The following is a 13,097-nucleotide window of genomic DNA, read 5'->3' as shown; positions in this document are numbered from 1 at the left end:
GTGGTGAACATTCATTTCTAGCAATCCTGAAGAGGGGCCTCTCAGCAGGCAGCATACAGCCAGAGACAGCAAAACCATCCCGGAACATCTGTTTCCCCCATTTTGCCAAGGAACATTCTTTTTTTATCCCCTTTTATAATTTGACCTGTTCCATTTTCTGGCAGAAGGCCCTCAGAAGGCAAGTCTGTGCTGTCTATATTCCATCTGAAGATGGGAAAAGAAAGGAGGGAGCAACCGGAGGAAGCAAGGGAGGAGACTGCCCTGGAAACAGAGGCAGAGACAGAGACAGAGAGCAGAGGAGAAGCAGGGAAAGAGGAGGGGTGAGAGAGAGACAAACAAGTGACATCCACTCAAATCAACATGTCCACCCCGGGTAAAACTGCTGGGAAAGTGGGAGAAACAGAACCAAACGGGACATATTCCAGAATGATCATCCAGGAAGAATGTGACCCAGAAATCATAATCATAGCATCCTTGAAGCGATCAAGCTGGTTATTCACACTTTTCTCAGACTCCCAGCACACTTAACAATAAGTGAAATATCACTTTCTGGAGAGTCACACTTGTGTTTGGTATTCTGGAACGACTGGCTGCAATTCGATGTATTTCTAGTATGAACATCTCTTTGGCAAGATTTCCATCTTCGTGTGTGTGTGTGTGTGTGTGTGTGTACACGTGTGTGCATGCGTGTGCATTCTATCCCTGAAATCCACGCTCTTTTTTTGTCGTTTATTGTTTTGTTTGTGTTTTAACCAAGATAGATAATCATTTATCTCTGAGAATTGTCATTTCCCCCTCCTAGTCCTTTCTTTCTTCCAACTACAATTCCTTGAAATCAAACTTCACCTCCTGGGCAAGGCATAATATCATTTTGCAAACACATTTTACGGGAGCAGTGATTCATTTTACACCCATGTCCAAGTGCATCTGCCCTCCATCTGGAAGTTGCATTTCAATACTCTACCAGAATTCTATCATCCTGCTCTAAATGCTACTGCAAAGGTTTGGTTTCCTTTGAAAGTGGATCAGTGCCACCAGGAACCATGAGAGGTTTCATGTTCTGGGAAGTCCATGCACAATACAAGAAAAGAGAGAGAGAGAGAGAGAGAGAGAGAGAGAGAGAGAGAGAGAGAGAGAGAGAGAGAGAGAGAGAAAGTGAGAGAAAGAAATGAAGGGAGCTAAGAAGAGTTTTAATGGCTGTTGATTTGGATCCATTTGTAGAAAATTCCACTGCAAATTGATTATTATTTGGCAATCTGAAGAAACCAAAATATATACAACTTCAGACAATTACTATTCCGTCTTTTATTCAACAAAACGGTCCTGAACTGACAGGTACAGCCAGGCTCTCGGCTGGATAAGTCATCCTTCCATAACTATGAGGGACTGGTTCTGGGACCACTGTATTAGGATATCAAAATCCATGGGTGTGCAAATCTATGCACATTCACCCATAAATTTTAAATCATCTCTAGATTACTTACAATACCTAATACAATGCAAATGCTATGTTAATGGTTGTTGCACTTTTTTATTTAGGGAATAAGAGAAAAAATCTGTACATGTTCAATACAGACACCATTGATTTTGAAAAATATTTTCCATCCACAGTTAGTTGACTCTACAAATGCAGAACCCACAGGTACAGAGAACCAACTAAATTTTACATATACTACTTACTCAACACACAACGAGTTTCCCCAGGGAGGAAGACAGCTTGCACATTTTTCTCCCCAGGAAACTGAGATTGGATTTAGAGACAGAGATTATATATTTAATCTAAACCCTAATAAGCTGTGTAATATTGGGCAAATAATTTAGCTTCTGTAAGATTTTGTTTTCTCTTCCATAAAATGAAAATAACCCCATCTGCTTCACTGAGTTGTTCTGAGAATGAAATGGGAAAAAGATCAATCATGGAAGAGAATGAGTTGCCCAGATTTGGGGAACTGTAACAATGTTGAACTCTTCTGTGATTGTTTTATTGGAGCCAGGAGACTGGACCACACCCTTGTGGTAGGGTGAGGTTTCCTGTGAAGGGAATTGAATTTTCCACTGTCAGTCATCCTGAGAAAAAGCTAAACTGGGGTGAAAACTCCCTCCCCATCAGAAGCTATGTCTAGGGCCTGGAGAAGGATGGCAGGCAGGCTAAATCCCTGGAAATTGTTCTGTTTGGAATGCAAATGTGGGTAACAGGATTTAAATCCCACACTGGTAAGTTGGTGTAATGTTTACATGTGTAAAGTTCCTGGTACAGAGTAGGTGCATGGTAAACCTGGTTCCTTTTTCCTTATTCATCTTCATGTCAATGGGAGGGAGAAAACTTTGGATATAGGAAGCATCTGACTCAGAACAGAAGTGTTCACAACTCTTGAGTCTTTACACATTATCCTGTTCCCTACAGAGTGGGGAAGAGGCAGAGTGGCAATATGATTTAATGTATATGGCAAACATTAAATCTTTCAGAAGGTTTTGGCCATGCCTGAAGGTATCAGAGCACCTGCATAGAAGCAGAAAGACATTTAATGGTGGTTACTGTGTTCAGTCATTCCTTACCACCATGGTCTGAGATTGGTATTGTATCAGTCAAGACTATCAGTACAGGGGCAATCCATGAGAGCCTAAGGAAGGGACTACTTACAAAAGTGTGATTGATACAGTCAAGGGAAAACAATAGGAGACAATGAAAGCCCCCAGGGCTAGTCACAATGCAGAGCTGCTACCACCCCTGAGATGGTTAATTTTAGGTCTCAACTTGACTGAATTAAGGGATGCTTAAGATAGTTGGTTGAGCACTTTTTTTCTGGTGTATCTGTGAGGATGTTTTCAGAGGAGATTGGGGCTGAGAATGATATGCTCTCAGTGTAGGCAGGTACCATTCAATTGGCTAGGGAAACTACTGAAGAAAAAAGGTGAAGGAAAAGCAAATTCTTGCTCTGTCTATGGAGCTGGATATCTTGAGTGCCAGAATGCCAGGTTCTCCAGCCTTTGGATTCTGGAAATTGCATTGGAGTTTCTGTTCCCTAGCTTCCTACCCTGGATTCCCAACCCCATTTTCAGGTTTTTGGCCTCAGACTGTCAAAGTGACACCATCAGCCTGCCTAGTTTTGAGGCTATCAAACTCAGAGCCACCCCACTGACTTCCCAGGTCTCCAGCTTGCAGATTGTTGTGTGAGCCAATTCTCTTAATAAATCCTAATAATATACCAAGAACCCAGCATGACTGGATGCTATAAGAAAAGACTACTCTATAGGAGGTATGGCCTTCAGTACAACCATACAGCCATACCATCCCATCTTGACAGACAGGGAATACCCTGATGTCTCTGTCTTTCTTGCCACTATCACATATCCTGCCAGTACCTCTCACTAGCCAAAGCCAACAGGAATCCAGAGGATGCATTGTAAAGGGTAAGTTTTCCATGGCACAGAGCAGAGTGACAAAAGGTAGTGAGTGACCCTGGAAATGCATCTGAAAATATCTGGGGCATGATCTTACAGACTGTGAAATGGAGACACAGATTACGTAAATTGTCTATGGTCAAAAAGCAACTAAGAAATGGAGCTAATACTCAAACCCATACAGTAGGTACCTGGATCCACACTCTTAACCACTAAGACATACTTTGTTAAGATTACTAGTCTTCCCTCTACTCTACCCAACCACTTTACACATTGCCTGGAAACTACATTTGAGGATATGAAGCACCATGACACTACCATATCAGCCTTGGATTGCTTGTGCTCTAAGTGAAACAAAAATTAACCTGTAGTTTGGTTAAGTATTTGTCATTCTGCCTTTTGTTGAAGCAACTCAATGTGTACCCCAAGTAATACAAAAGAGCCTAGTACCTACATGGCCACAATGAGGCCAAGAGTCATGGTGGTTTGAGCAATAAGAGAAATACAGGTGGTAGAGACTGCCAGTGAGCACCAATGTATGTGTTCTCTTCTTTCTGGAACATTGCTGTATTTCCCAGTCCCATCCAACTGGGTAAGGCTACAGGAATAGTTCTCACCTTTGGAATATACTGGCAAGGAAGTATTTATCTCCAGGCTGAGATAAGCAAGGGTGAGCATATTTTTTTCTAGCTCATCAGATTCCCCTTTCTTCTAAATAGATACAAAGCAGGCATTGAAAGAATCTGAGCCCATGGAAGACAGTGAAACCAGGGGATGGAGAAGCCAGGAGCTTCCGATGACCACATGGAGTAGAGCCCTTCTAAATCCAGTGCTAGAATATAACACCAGAAAGAAACACAGCCTTTGCTGTGTTAAATCACTGACATTTGAGTTTAGCTATCCCGGGTAAGACATAAACACAATTATCTAGAGCTACGACTTCATCCCATATTTTAGAAGTGTGGGGTAGTAGGGGAGCGACTGGCAAACATTTAAGAGATTATTTTAAAGAAGTTACATAAATGTTATAATTTTTTTTCTGATAAGACCCAGACATCCTGCCTAAATGAGGAAGGCAAGAATAGCACAAGACAACTCTTTCTCATGATATATTGGTCCTCAGAGAGTTAACCCCCATGGCTCCCAAGAATGCAGTTCTCATGGGACACTCCTCTTCTGACCCTCAGAGGGAAGTTTGCAGGCTCTGAGTAAAGATCAGCAATTGAGCTTGCTCAGGCATGCCAGGGGTCAAGCAACCCCAAAGGACAACAAATTAGGAAAAGTTAAGGAAATAAGGGACCAGTTTGCTTCTAGATAGTGTGAGTAGGTTTTTTTCCTATTCTTCCTAATATACAAATTTTCTAAAATAAGCAGGTATTACCTTTATATGAAACACATTAAAGTTTTAAACTTTAATTTAAAAAAAAATAAAATAAACTGAATAAAACCAAGGAATGAACAAAGGAGTTAGATACAAGTCACATGTTAAAGGATCTAGTCCTCAAGGCACTGTTAAAACCAGTAGAGGAGGAAATCTCAGAAATGTAACTTTAAAAAAGGCAAAGCAGCTCAGCAGTGGCTCCTTTACTATCTCATTCAATAAGCATTCAATGCAGATTTTCCATGTGCCAGGCACTATGTCAGCTGCTACATTTATAAAGAAGAGTGTGGTGGTCACTATCCAGTGCCGTGGTGTGTGACCATGGCTGCATACTACAATCACTTGAGATTGATTTAAAAATGACAACAATCACACTGATACTTTGGCCCAGACCCCAAGGATTGTGATGGGTTGGTTCAGAGTTCTGACCCAGTCAAAAGACTTTTAAAAGCTCTTCCTGATTTTAATATTCAGCCAAGTTGAGAAGCACTAAGAAGTCATGACACATGGGGTCAGTATTGAAGGATGGGTCAAAGCTAACCATATGAGAAGGGAGAAGGGGAAGGAAGGGTATGCAGGTGGAAGGAACAAAGCTACATTCAGAGGACTATTCCCAGTGTAACTAGAAGGTTATATTGCATAGGGTTGATGCAGACCCTGGAAGTACTCCTATATCAAACCAGATGTCTATTCTCCAGGTAGGGGAGAGTCAATGAAGGTTATTAAACAGGGGCAACCATGATAATATCTGGGTTCATCCCAACTCTCCATGCACTCTTTCTAACCCCTCAGAGATCCACCACATCTAAGTAGAGACAGCTGTGGAAAGGTATGTGCTTTGCCTCTTTAGAAAATGGACCACAGGAAAGAGGTCATTGCTTCCTGACTTGCCATCACAGTGGCCTTCAGTACACATTCATCCAGAGACATTTCCTTTTCCAACTGCCTCTTCAAAAACTCCTGTTTTTGTGACTTAATTTCATTATATGATATTGCTATAACACTGAGAACAAATCCCCCAAGGAGCCTTTCATAATTTGTTAGGAGACTTCCATAAAAATTCAGAGGTGAATTAGACTACCAATCAAGCAGCAAGAACCTAGGGGACTGTCACCAAAGGATCCAGATGGAAAACCATTCCATGTGCCACACCAGGGACAAGTCACTAATTCAGTTGGCCTGATCACTATTTTCAACTACCTATTTTGGAGACTAGGTTAGTTGCAGAGAAGCTTTCAGATGAACACAACTCTTTCCAATGCACTCCCACCCCAATCTGACCTCTGGGGAGGAGAAAGGGCTAGAGACTTCACTAGTGGCCAATGTATTCAGTCTATCTTGCCTACATAATGGTACCTACATAAGAATCCTAAATGAAGAAGTTTGGAAAGTTTCTGGGTTGGTCATCACATCCATGTGCTAGGAGGGTGAATCACCCTAATCCTACCAGATGGAAGCTCCTGTGCTTGGGACCCACACAGATCTTGCCTTCTCTATCTCTTCCTCTGGCAGTTGATTTGTATCCTTCAGGAGAAGGTTGTGGGAATTTCTGATTTTTAGCCAAGTCTGCCAGAGGTGTGGTGAATGAGGGGAACCACTACTTACAACTGGCATTTAAAGTAGGAGAGAACTTTAACAGAGTCCTTAACCTGTGGAGTCTTCACAAACTCTGTGGAATGCCTGAATTTAATTAAACTGTAGGACACTCAGTTGATGTTTGCATAGATTTGAACAACTGCTTAGTGTGGAAAACCCATGCATTGAATGTAGACAGTGTTGTGAATAAACAGTTTTCCTTTAACTTTTCTTTACCTCTTCTTATATTCTAGCCACGACTAAACCTATGTGCATCTGTGCTCCTAAAAGATGGCTACTGGACAACCTCATCAGCTGCTATAAGAGGCATTTTTCCTGCTGTGTGTCTAAGAAAAGCACCAAAAACTATCATCCTCTTTCCAAGGGATAAATGTGAGCTCCCTCTTTGACCTGAATAGCGTAGAAAAAATGCATTCTCTCTCAGAAGGCTTCTCTGTCAAACCTTTCCCCAAAGAGAGATACCATGTACTCAAATGGAAAGGCACATGATTATACACAATGAATATCGGATGGCAAGGGGACTCTTTTGGCTTATATAGACCATCATAGCATCTTAGGAGTCTAGAACTGGAAAATACCTAAGAGGTTACCTGACAACCAGAACCAACAAATTTCTGTTGTTTAAAAACTACCCATTCTAAGGGCTGGGGTTATGGCTATGTGGCAGAGTGCTTGCCTAGCATGTGTGAGGCACTAGGTTTGACACTTAGTACCACATAACAAATAAAATAAAGGTATGCTGTCCATCTACAATTACAAAAATAAAAAATAAAAAACAAAACCAAAAAACCACCCAATCTATACTATTTTGTTATAGCCAAATCTGTTTTTCCCACATGAAAAAAAAAAAAAAAAAGGTTGTTTTCTTGCTCTCTAAACTGGAAAGGAAAAAAAAATCACTTTCTTAATATTTACTGCTAATTTGCAGAGTTCCCTCTATTTATCATTGCCTGTGCTGGGCAGTCTAGACTGTTAATCTCAGGGGGAGATATGGAAATTAAAGAGGGTCAAACACCTGGACCTTTCTTATACATAAATCATTCTGCAATGCAAACCATTTAGTAGTTTGACAGTCGGGTCTTTCAGAGAAAGACATTCTGCCATTGCTTATGCTCATCCGTGATCTAAAAGGACCAAATAGCTTCTGTCACACCATGGAATGCCAATGCTGGTATTATCAGTACACAATCACACATGCAGGGAGCTGATCACCAAGTACTTCCTCTCTAATAAATCACGTCATGCAAAGCTATGGTTCAGATGTTCTTTTCATTTTATAAAGATCCACTATGGTGTGCCTTTAACAGATAGCATGTAATGTACAATTCCATTAACAGAGACATGATTGCCTCACAACTTGTCAGAAACACATTTCTGAATAAACAAGGTACTCTTCCTTACCTCAGAGTGCCACTCTTGATCCAGACCTATTTTAAGTGCGAGATTCCTGGAAATGAATTAGAATTGTTGCCAAGGTGGAATTTTACTTGAGGTGGTGTGGAACTGGATAAGAACATACAGCCCAGGCCAAGAGATTGACCAGAAACAAGGTGCCCAATGCTGAGAATATTTCAGTGAGTAAACATTTTTCAATTGCTGTGGACAATTTCTCTTCTCCTTTACTGCCATTTATACCATTTTTAAAAAATACTTTCATTTCATGGTAGGAAGTCAAGATTTTCAGCTGGTCATAAGAGAACAGCTAGGACAGACTTGACAGATCAGGTGATAGCAGCTAAACCTATCCCTGAGAACAGAAAAAGAAAAAAAGCAACCACACTAGGCCACCAGTAAGACTGGAGAGCAGGAATGCTCAGAAGGATCCTGACTGGTGTAAATTTCCCTCTCTTCACACACTCTGCCTTCGACAAATGTCACCATTCACCTGCCAAAATCTCTTACAGCCACAGGGAGAGGAGCATGGAATGACCTAGTCCAAAATACCTGAAAACCAAATGAAGAATAGCTATCAGGGAGGAAGGCGGCTCCCAGGTCCTGTGGTTTAATGACAATACTGCCCTTTGGAGGCCTTTGACTTCTTTAGATTCAGGTTAAGGACTACCCACACAATGTCCCTCTCAGGCAAGGTACTTTGGCAAGGCAGAATCGCCCACCACGGCGTCCTTCCAGGCAGATCAGTACAGGCAGATCAGTCATAGGTCTGGAAGTTTGCTGTTCCATACTGCTTTAGCATCACCACTGATCTGGGGAAGGACGGACACACACACACACACACACACACACACACACACACCGAACATGGGACTCTTACCCCGCTACCCCTGAAGCACACGCTAGAAAAGGCCATTGTGTCCAAGAATGGAGCGTGCGTGCTGCCCAGTGTCCTTGACACTTTCTATCCACCCCTCCGCAGGTGGATAGAAAAAAAGAAAAGAAAAGAAAAATTTAAAAGACTTACCTAACTCCTCCGGGCTGTAAGACTCGGGGGAGGCGTCCACAAACTCACTGTCTGGGGGAAGAAGAAAGGCAGAAAACAAAAACTGAAGCGCTACCATTCAGGGCAAATCGATTAGGCATCAGCTAACAAGCAAGTCCCTTAGAAAAGCCTGGGTTTCTCTCTCCCATTATCAGAATCCGTGAACCAGAGTCCATTAGGGACTCGGACCGCTGGATCCACTGAAGGTAAGGAATTGGCAAAGAAATTTGGGGGCAATTCGGCCCAGGGATCATGCATCTTCCAGGCACTAGCAGGTGCGCGATAACTTTCTGCGGGCGCTAAACCTAATCCGCTGTTTTCCCCGCGGGGCGCGCGGGCTGGTGGATCCATCGTCTATCCTCAGCCGTCTGGGCGCATCCCTGTGTCGGCTGGGACCTGGAGCGGACACTCCAGCGCTGAGAAACCTCAAAGTTTTCCAGCGATCCGGAAGGCTTGAGAATGCGCGGCACCTGCAGCTGCTGCGCGAGGCACCAGCTCACACCCTGCGGGGCATCCCGCGCGCATCCCCGTCTGTTGCTAAGCGACCGTGTGGCTGTCATGCTCTGCAGCGGCGCGCGCGCTGCCTTCCGACTCCCTGTTGGAGGTTGTTTTCCCCCACCCCAAATCCTTTGCGCATTTATTAATAATTAGAGCATAACCTGTTCAAAAACTATTCCCTGCTCTTATGTATTGCATCTGCTCTCTTCCAATTGTTCTGGGACTTCTTGAGAGGTGTTATATTTTCAGAGCTTGAATTTGTCTTGCAACAAGGGAGGAGGAGCTTAATTACGCTCCATGTTTTCTCCTTTTTGAACCTATATTCTAACTCCAGTCCAAACATTATTTTCTCCTCTTAAGAAACCACCTGGTTCAAGAAGATGAAATAATACGATGTCAATTTCTCAGGTAGGGAAACAATTATGGAGGACTTCACAGCAATCACTGTGATTGCGGTGGGAAGGGGAGCACTGCCTTTAGGTTTCAAATACAGGATGCAACTTCTGTATACAGAAGTTAGAGTCTGAGAGACGTAAAGTAATTATGTCACATTATGGGAATCTTCCTCTCTGGGTCAATGGCCTGGATAATATGGACAGATGCATTATGTATTTCCCCCCAGGACAGGCTGTAACTGCTCTGCCAGGCAGGGCCCTGGTCTTTTAGGACTTAACCTGGAGACAGAACCTCACAGCTTATAACCCTGAGGAGGGGTCAAGGGCAAGGAAGGAGTAAGCATGGATGTCTTTTCTCCGTTTTTGGAGGACTGACAGTTGGAAAGGCAACAGTCCACACTGTTGTCTCAAAAGATCCAATGTCTCAAAATGATTAGAGCACCAGCCACAGCAGCCTAGGGGCCCAGATCTGTACCAATGTGTTTTCAACCCGTACAATTTCAGCCATCCCGGGTTTTCAACTGTCAGCTTTCAGTTTCCAAATCCGATGGAAGACAGAAAGAAGCACTTCAGCCGGAATTGCTCTTGAGCTGAGGGAGGTGGGGCGGTCCTCCACCAAGGCAGCCATTCTTAAACTTCTTAGCCTATCTCTCCATCCTCTTCTGTTGTCCTGCTCCTGATAATCAAATCTCCAAAATCCAAGAATCAAATATGCTTGAGTGAATATTTGCACACATTACTCCTTCCTGTTCCACCTCCTAGAATCTTTCCATTTGCTCTTTGCAATTCATGGTTCATTACTGGCAAAATCTCCTGATCTTCAGTCCTTCTCTCAACATATTTTTTTTAATTTCTTGCTCTGAAATCTGACTCTCCTTGAATAGACCATATTATTAGCCACTCTTTATTTCATCCATCCACAAACTCTTCAGTTATTCTACTCCTTCTTTGAAGGTATTGGCATGTGGCTCACTGTCAGTTGCCTCAATAACATTCCCTTGGAAATTCTCGTTTTTTTCCATATGGACATAGTGGATTCTTCTCACACTCTGGTCTCTCAACTATGACATCCTCTCCTATCCTTGACCTTCTCCACCAGGCTAGCCACCTATTTTCATAGTAACACCATTCTTAATGTCAATGTCAAGCATTCTGCTCTCCAACCACCACTTCCTACCATCCTAGTTTATTGCCTCTGTTGTCTTACCCTGGTGTCTCCTTGACCCTAACAACATCTATAATTTACCTCTTCCATGACCTTTTCTCTGTCTCTCACTGTCTTTATGATCTTAGTTTTCAGATTCATTGCTATTATTTCTCACATTTACCCTCAAATTCATGTTCCTCTCTCTTTCCATACTCTACCTAAAAAACAAACAACAACTTCCTGCCCCACAATTCTAGTAAAATCTAATTCTCTTCTTTCTCTCTGTATGTACTCAGTAAAACATGATTGGAGATCCAAAAATCATGCTGTTCAATTGTTGAAAATAAAACGTAACTCAAGTAGACCTTGGTGCATCTCAACAATCAGTCTATGCTGGCCTGGCTTATTGACTCTCCAGCTCTCCTGTTGCTATGAATGAATCATCTGTACTCCATCCAAAGCCAACTCCATTGTGGGTCAGATCCATTCACATGGTTTTCCCCCTTTTCCACTTTGCTTTCCTTTGTCCTAGGCCATTCCCAGCTATGTACAACATGCTAATTTCATATCTTTAAGAACAAAATCCTTCCTTAACTCCACATCTCTCTCCAGACACCACTCAAATTCTCAACTGTCTTTTATAACAAAATTCATCAAAAGAATTGTCTACTCTTGTAGTGTTCATTCTTCCTTTTGCTCTTAAAAGCAACCCAGGAAGGATTCTACCTTACCATACACCAAAGTAACTCTTGTCAAAGACAAGAATAGCCTTGCATTGCCTCCAATGGTCAGCTCTTGGTTCTAACAGCAGCTTTTGACTCACTGTTCCCATGAGTGTATGGGGTCTGATGGACTGTCTGCAGATAAGTCTCCTTGTTTTTCCCATTATATCAAGAAATAAATGTTCTTTGTATTCAAAGAAAGTCAGAATAGAGAGGGTTTTGAGGCCAGCTGGACCTTGATTCTAGGCCCAGCTCCACCATTAACTGGTAACTTAATTTCTGCCAGCCTCCATTTCTGTGAAAATGGAAATAATACTCATACCTAATATCTAACTGTGATGAGATTACAATAAACTGATGCACTTTGAGCTCTAGTAGAGAGACTGTGACATTGTAAAAATCAAGTTAATTATTATTGAATGCCATGTGCCTTTACAGCTGACACAAATGGGCTCTTTTCTTTCCTTTGACAACTCTGAATTCCTGAAAGAAAAATACTAACCACATGGTATGTTTAAATTGAGGGGAATGTTCATTGTCTTTGACTTTCAGTTTGTGTTCTAATAGTTTGCTTGAAAGTTGGTTATATGGCAGCAAGCTTTCCCCCCATGAGGAGTGCTATGGATCATATGTGACCCCTCAAAAATCATGTGTTGGAAACTTAATCCCCAGATACATATGTTTATGGTATTTGGATGTGGGCTTTTGGAGAGTAATTAGGATTAGATGAAGTCATGAGGGTGGGGCCCCCATGTGGTATTAGTGGCTGCATAAGAAGAGGAAAAGAAACTCACCTAGTATACTTGCTCTACCTCCCTATGTGACACCACCCACCATGTTACAATACAGCAAGAATGACCTTATCCAATGTTAAGGAGAAGCCATCAACACATTCTTGGACTTCCCAGCTTCCAGAACCATGGGCCAAGTACATTTATAATCATAATAAATTGCCTGGTCTTGCATATTTTGTTACAGCAACAAAAAAGTAAAACAAAGAACATTACAAATATTTCACAGGGTGAGTAGATTCTAGAGCCTGCCCAAACTACTGTTCTGCCAAACAAAAATTTACAATGGACTCCCCCTTCAGTTTGTTCATATACATGGATGACTTGTAAACAAAGAACTTTCTTTGTAGCATTTAGTTATTTGAATTTTCTAATCAACTGGAGGTTAATGAGAAAGCATTTTTCTTGTTTCAATATTTGCTGTTGAAATTGTTCCTAAAATATATGATTTCAATTTTCTATCTTATGAAGTAGAGCAAACAATAATGTTTCTTTTTAATCAACCTGACATTTATTGAGAATTTACCATGCTTTCAACACTGTGCTAGGCACTGCAGATACAGAGATGATCAGGACCCTCATGACCTTCACCATCTAATAAGGCATTCTATAATAGAGAGCCTTATTGACTCTTGGGACAATATCTAAAAGAGCCTCTTCACACTTGACTCATGGGTTTCTTACAAAGAGATGGTTCTACTAGAGGATCACTAAGCTATAATGGAGAG

General features: G+C 41.9%; 1 protein-coding gene across 1 annotated transcript in view; it reads right to left on the bottom strand.

The window, feature by feature from the left end:
• Window positions 1-13,097, bottom strand: part of Amotl1 (angiomotin like 1) — a 132,518-nt gene that overhangs the window by 111,782 nt on the left and 7,639 nt on the right. Inside the window, exon 2 of the mRNA XM_071616632.1 lies at window positions 8,799-8,849. Coding sequence (XP_071472733.1) covers window positions 8,799-8,849 — 51 coding nt within the window. The remainder of the gene's footprint in view (window positions 1-8,798; window positions 8,850-13,097) is intronic.

The sequence above is a fragment of the Marmota flaviventris genome, chromosome 9 (assembly GCF_047511675.1).
Source record: "Marmota flaviventris isolate mMarFla1 chromosome 9, mMarFla1.hap1, whole genome shotgun sequence".
NCBI classification, from domain to species: Eukaryota; Metazoa; Chordata; class Mammalia; order Rodentia; family Sciuridae; genus Marmota; species Marmota flaviventris.
This window is presented reverse-complemented; position numbering and strand designations above follow the sequence as displayed.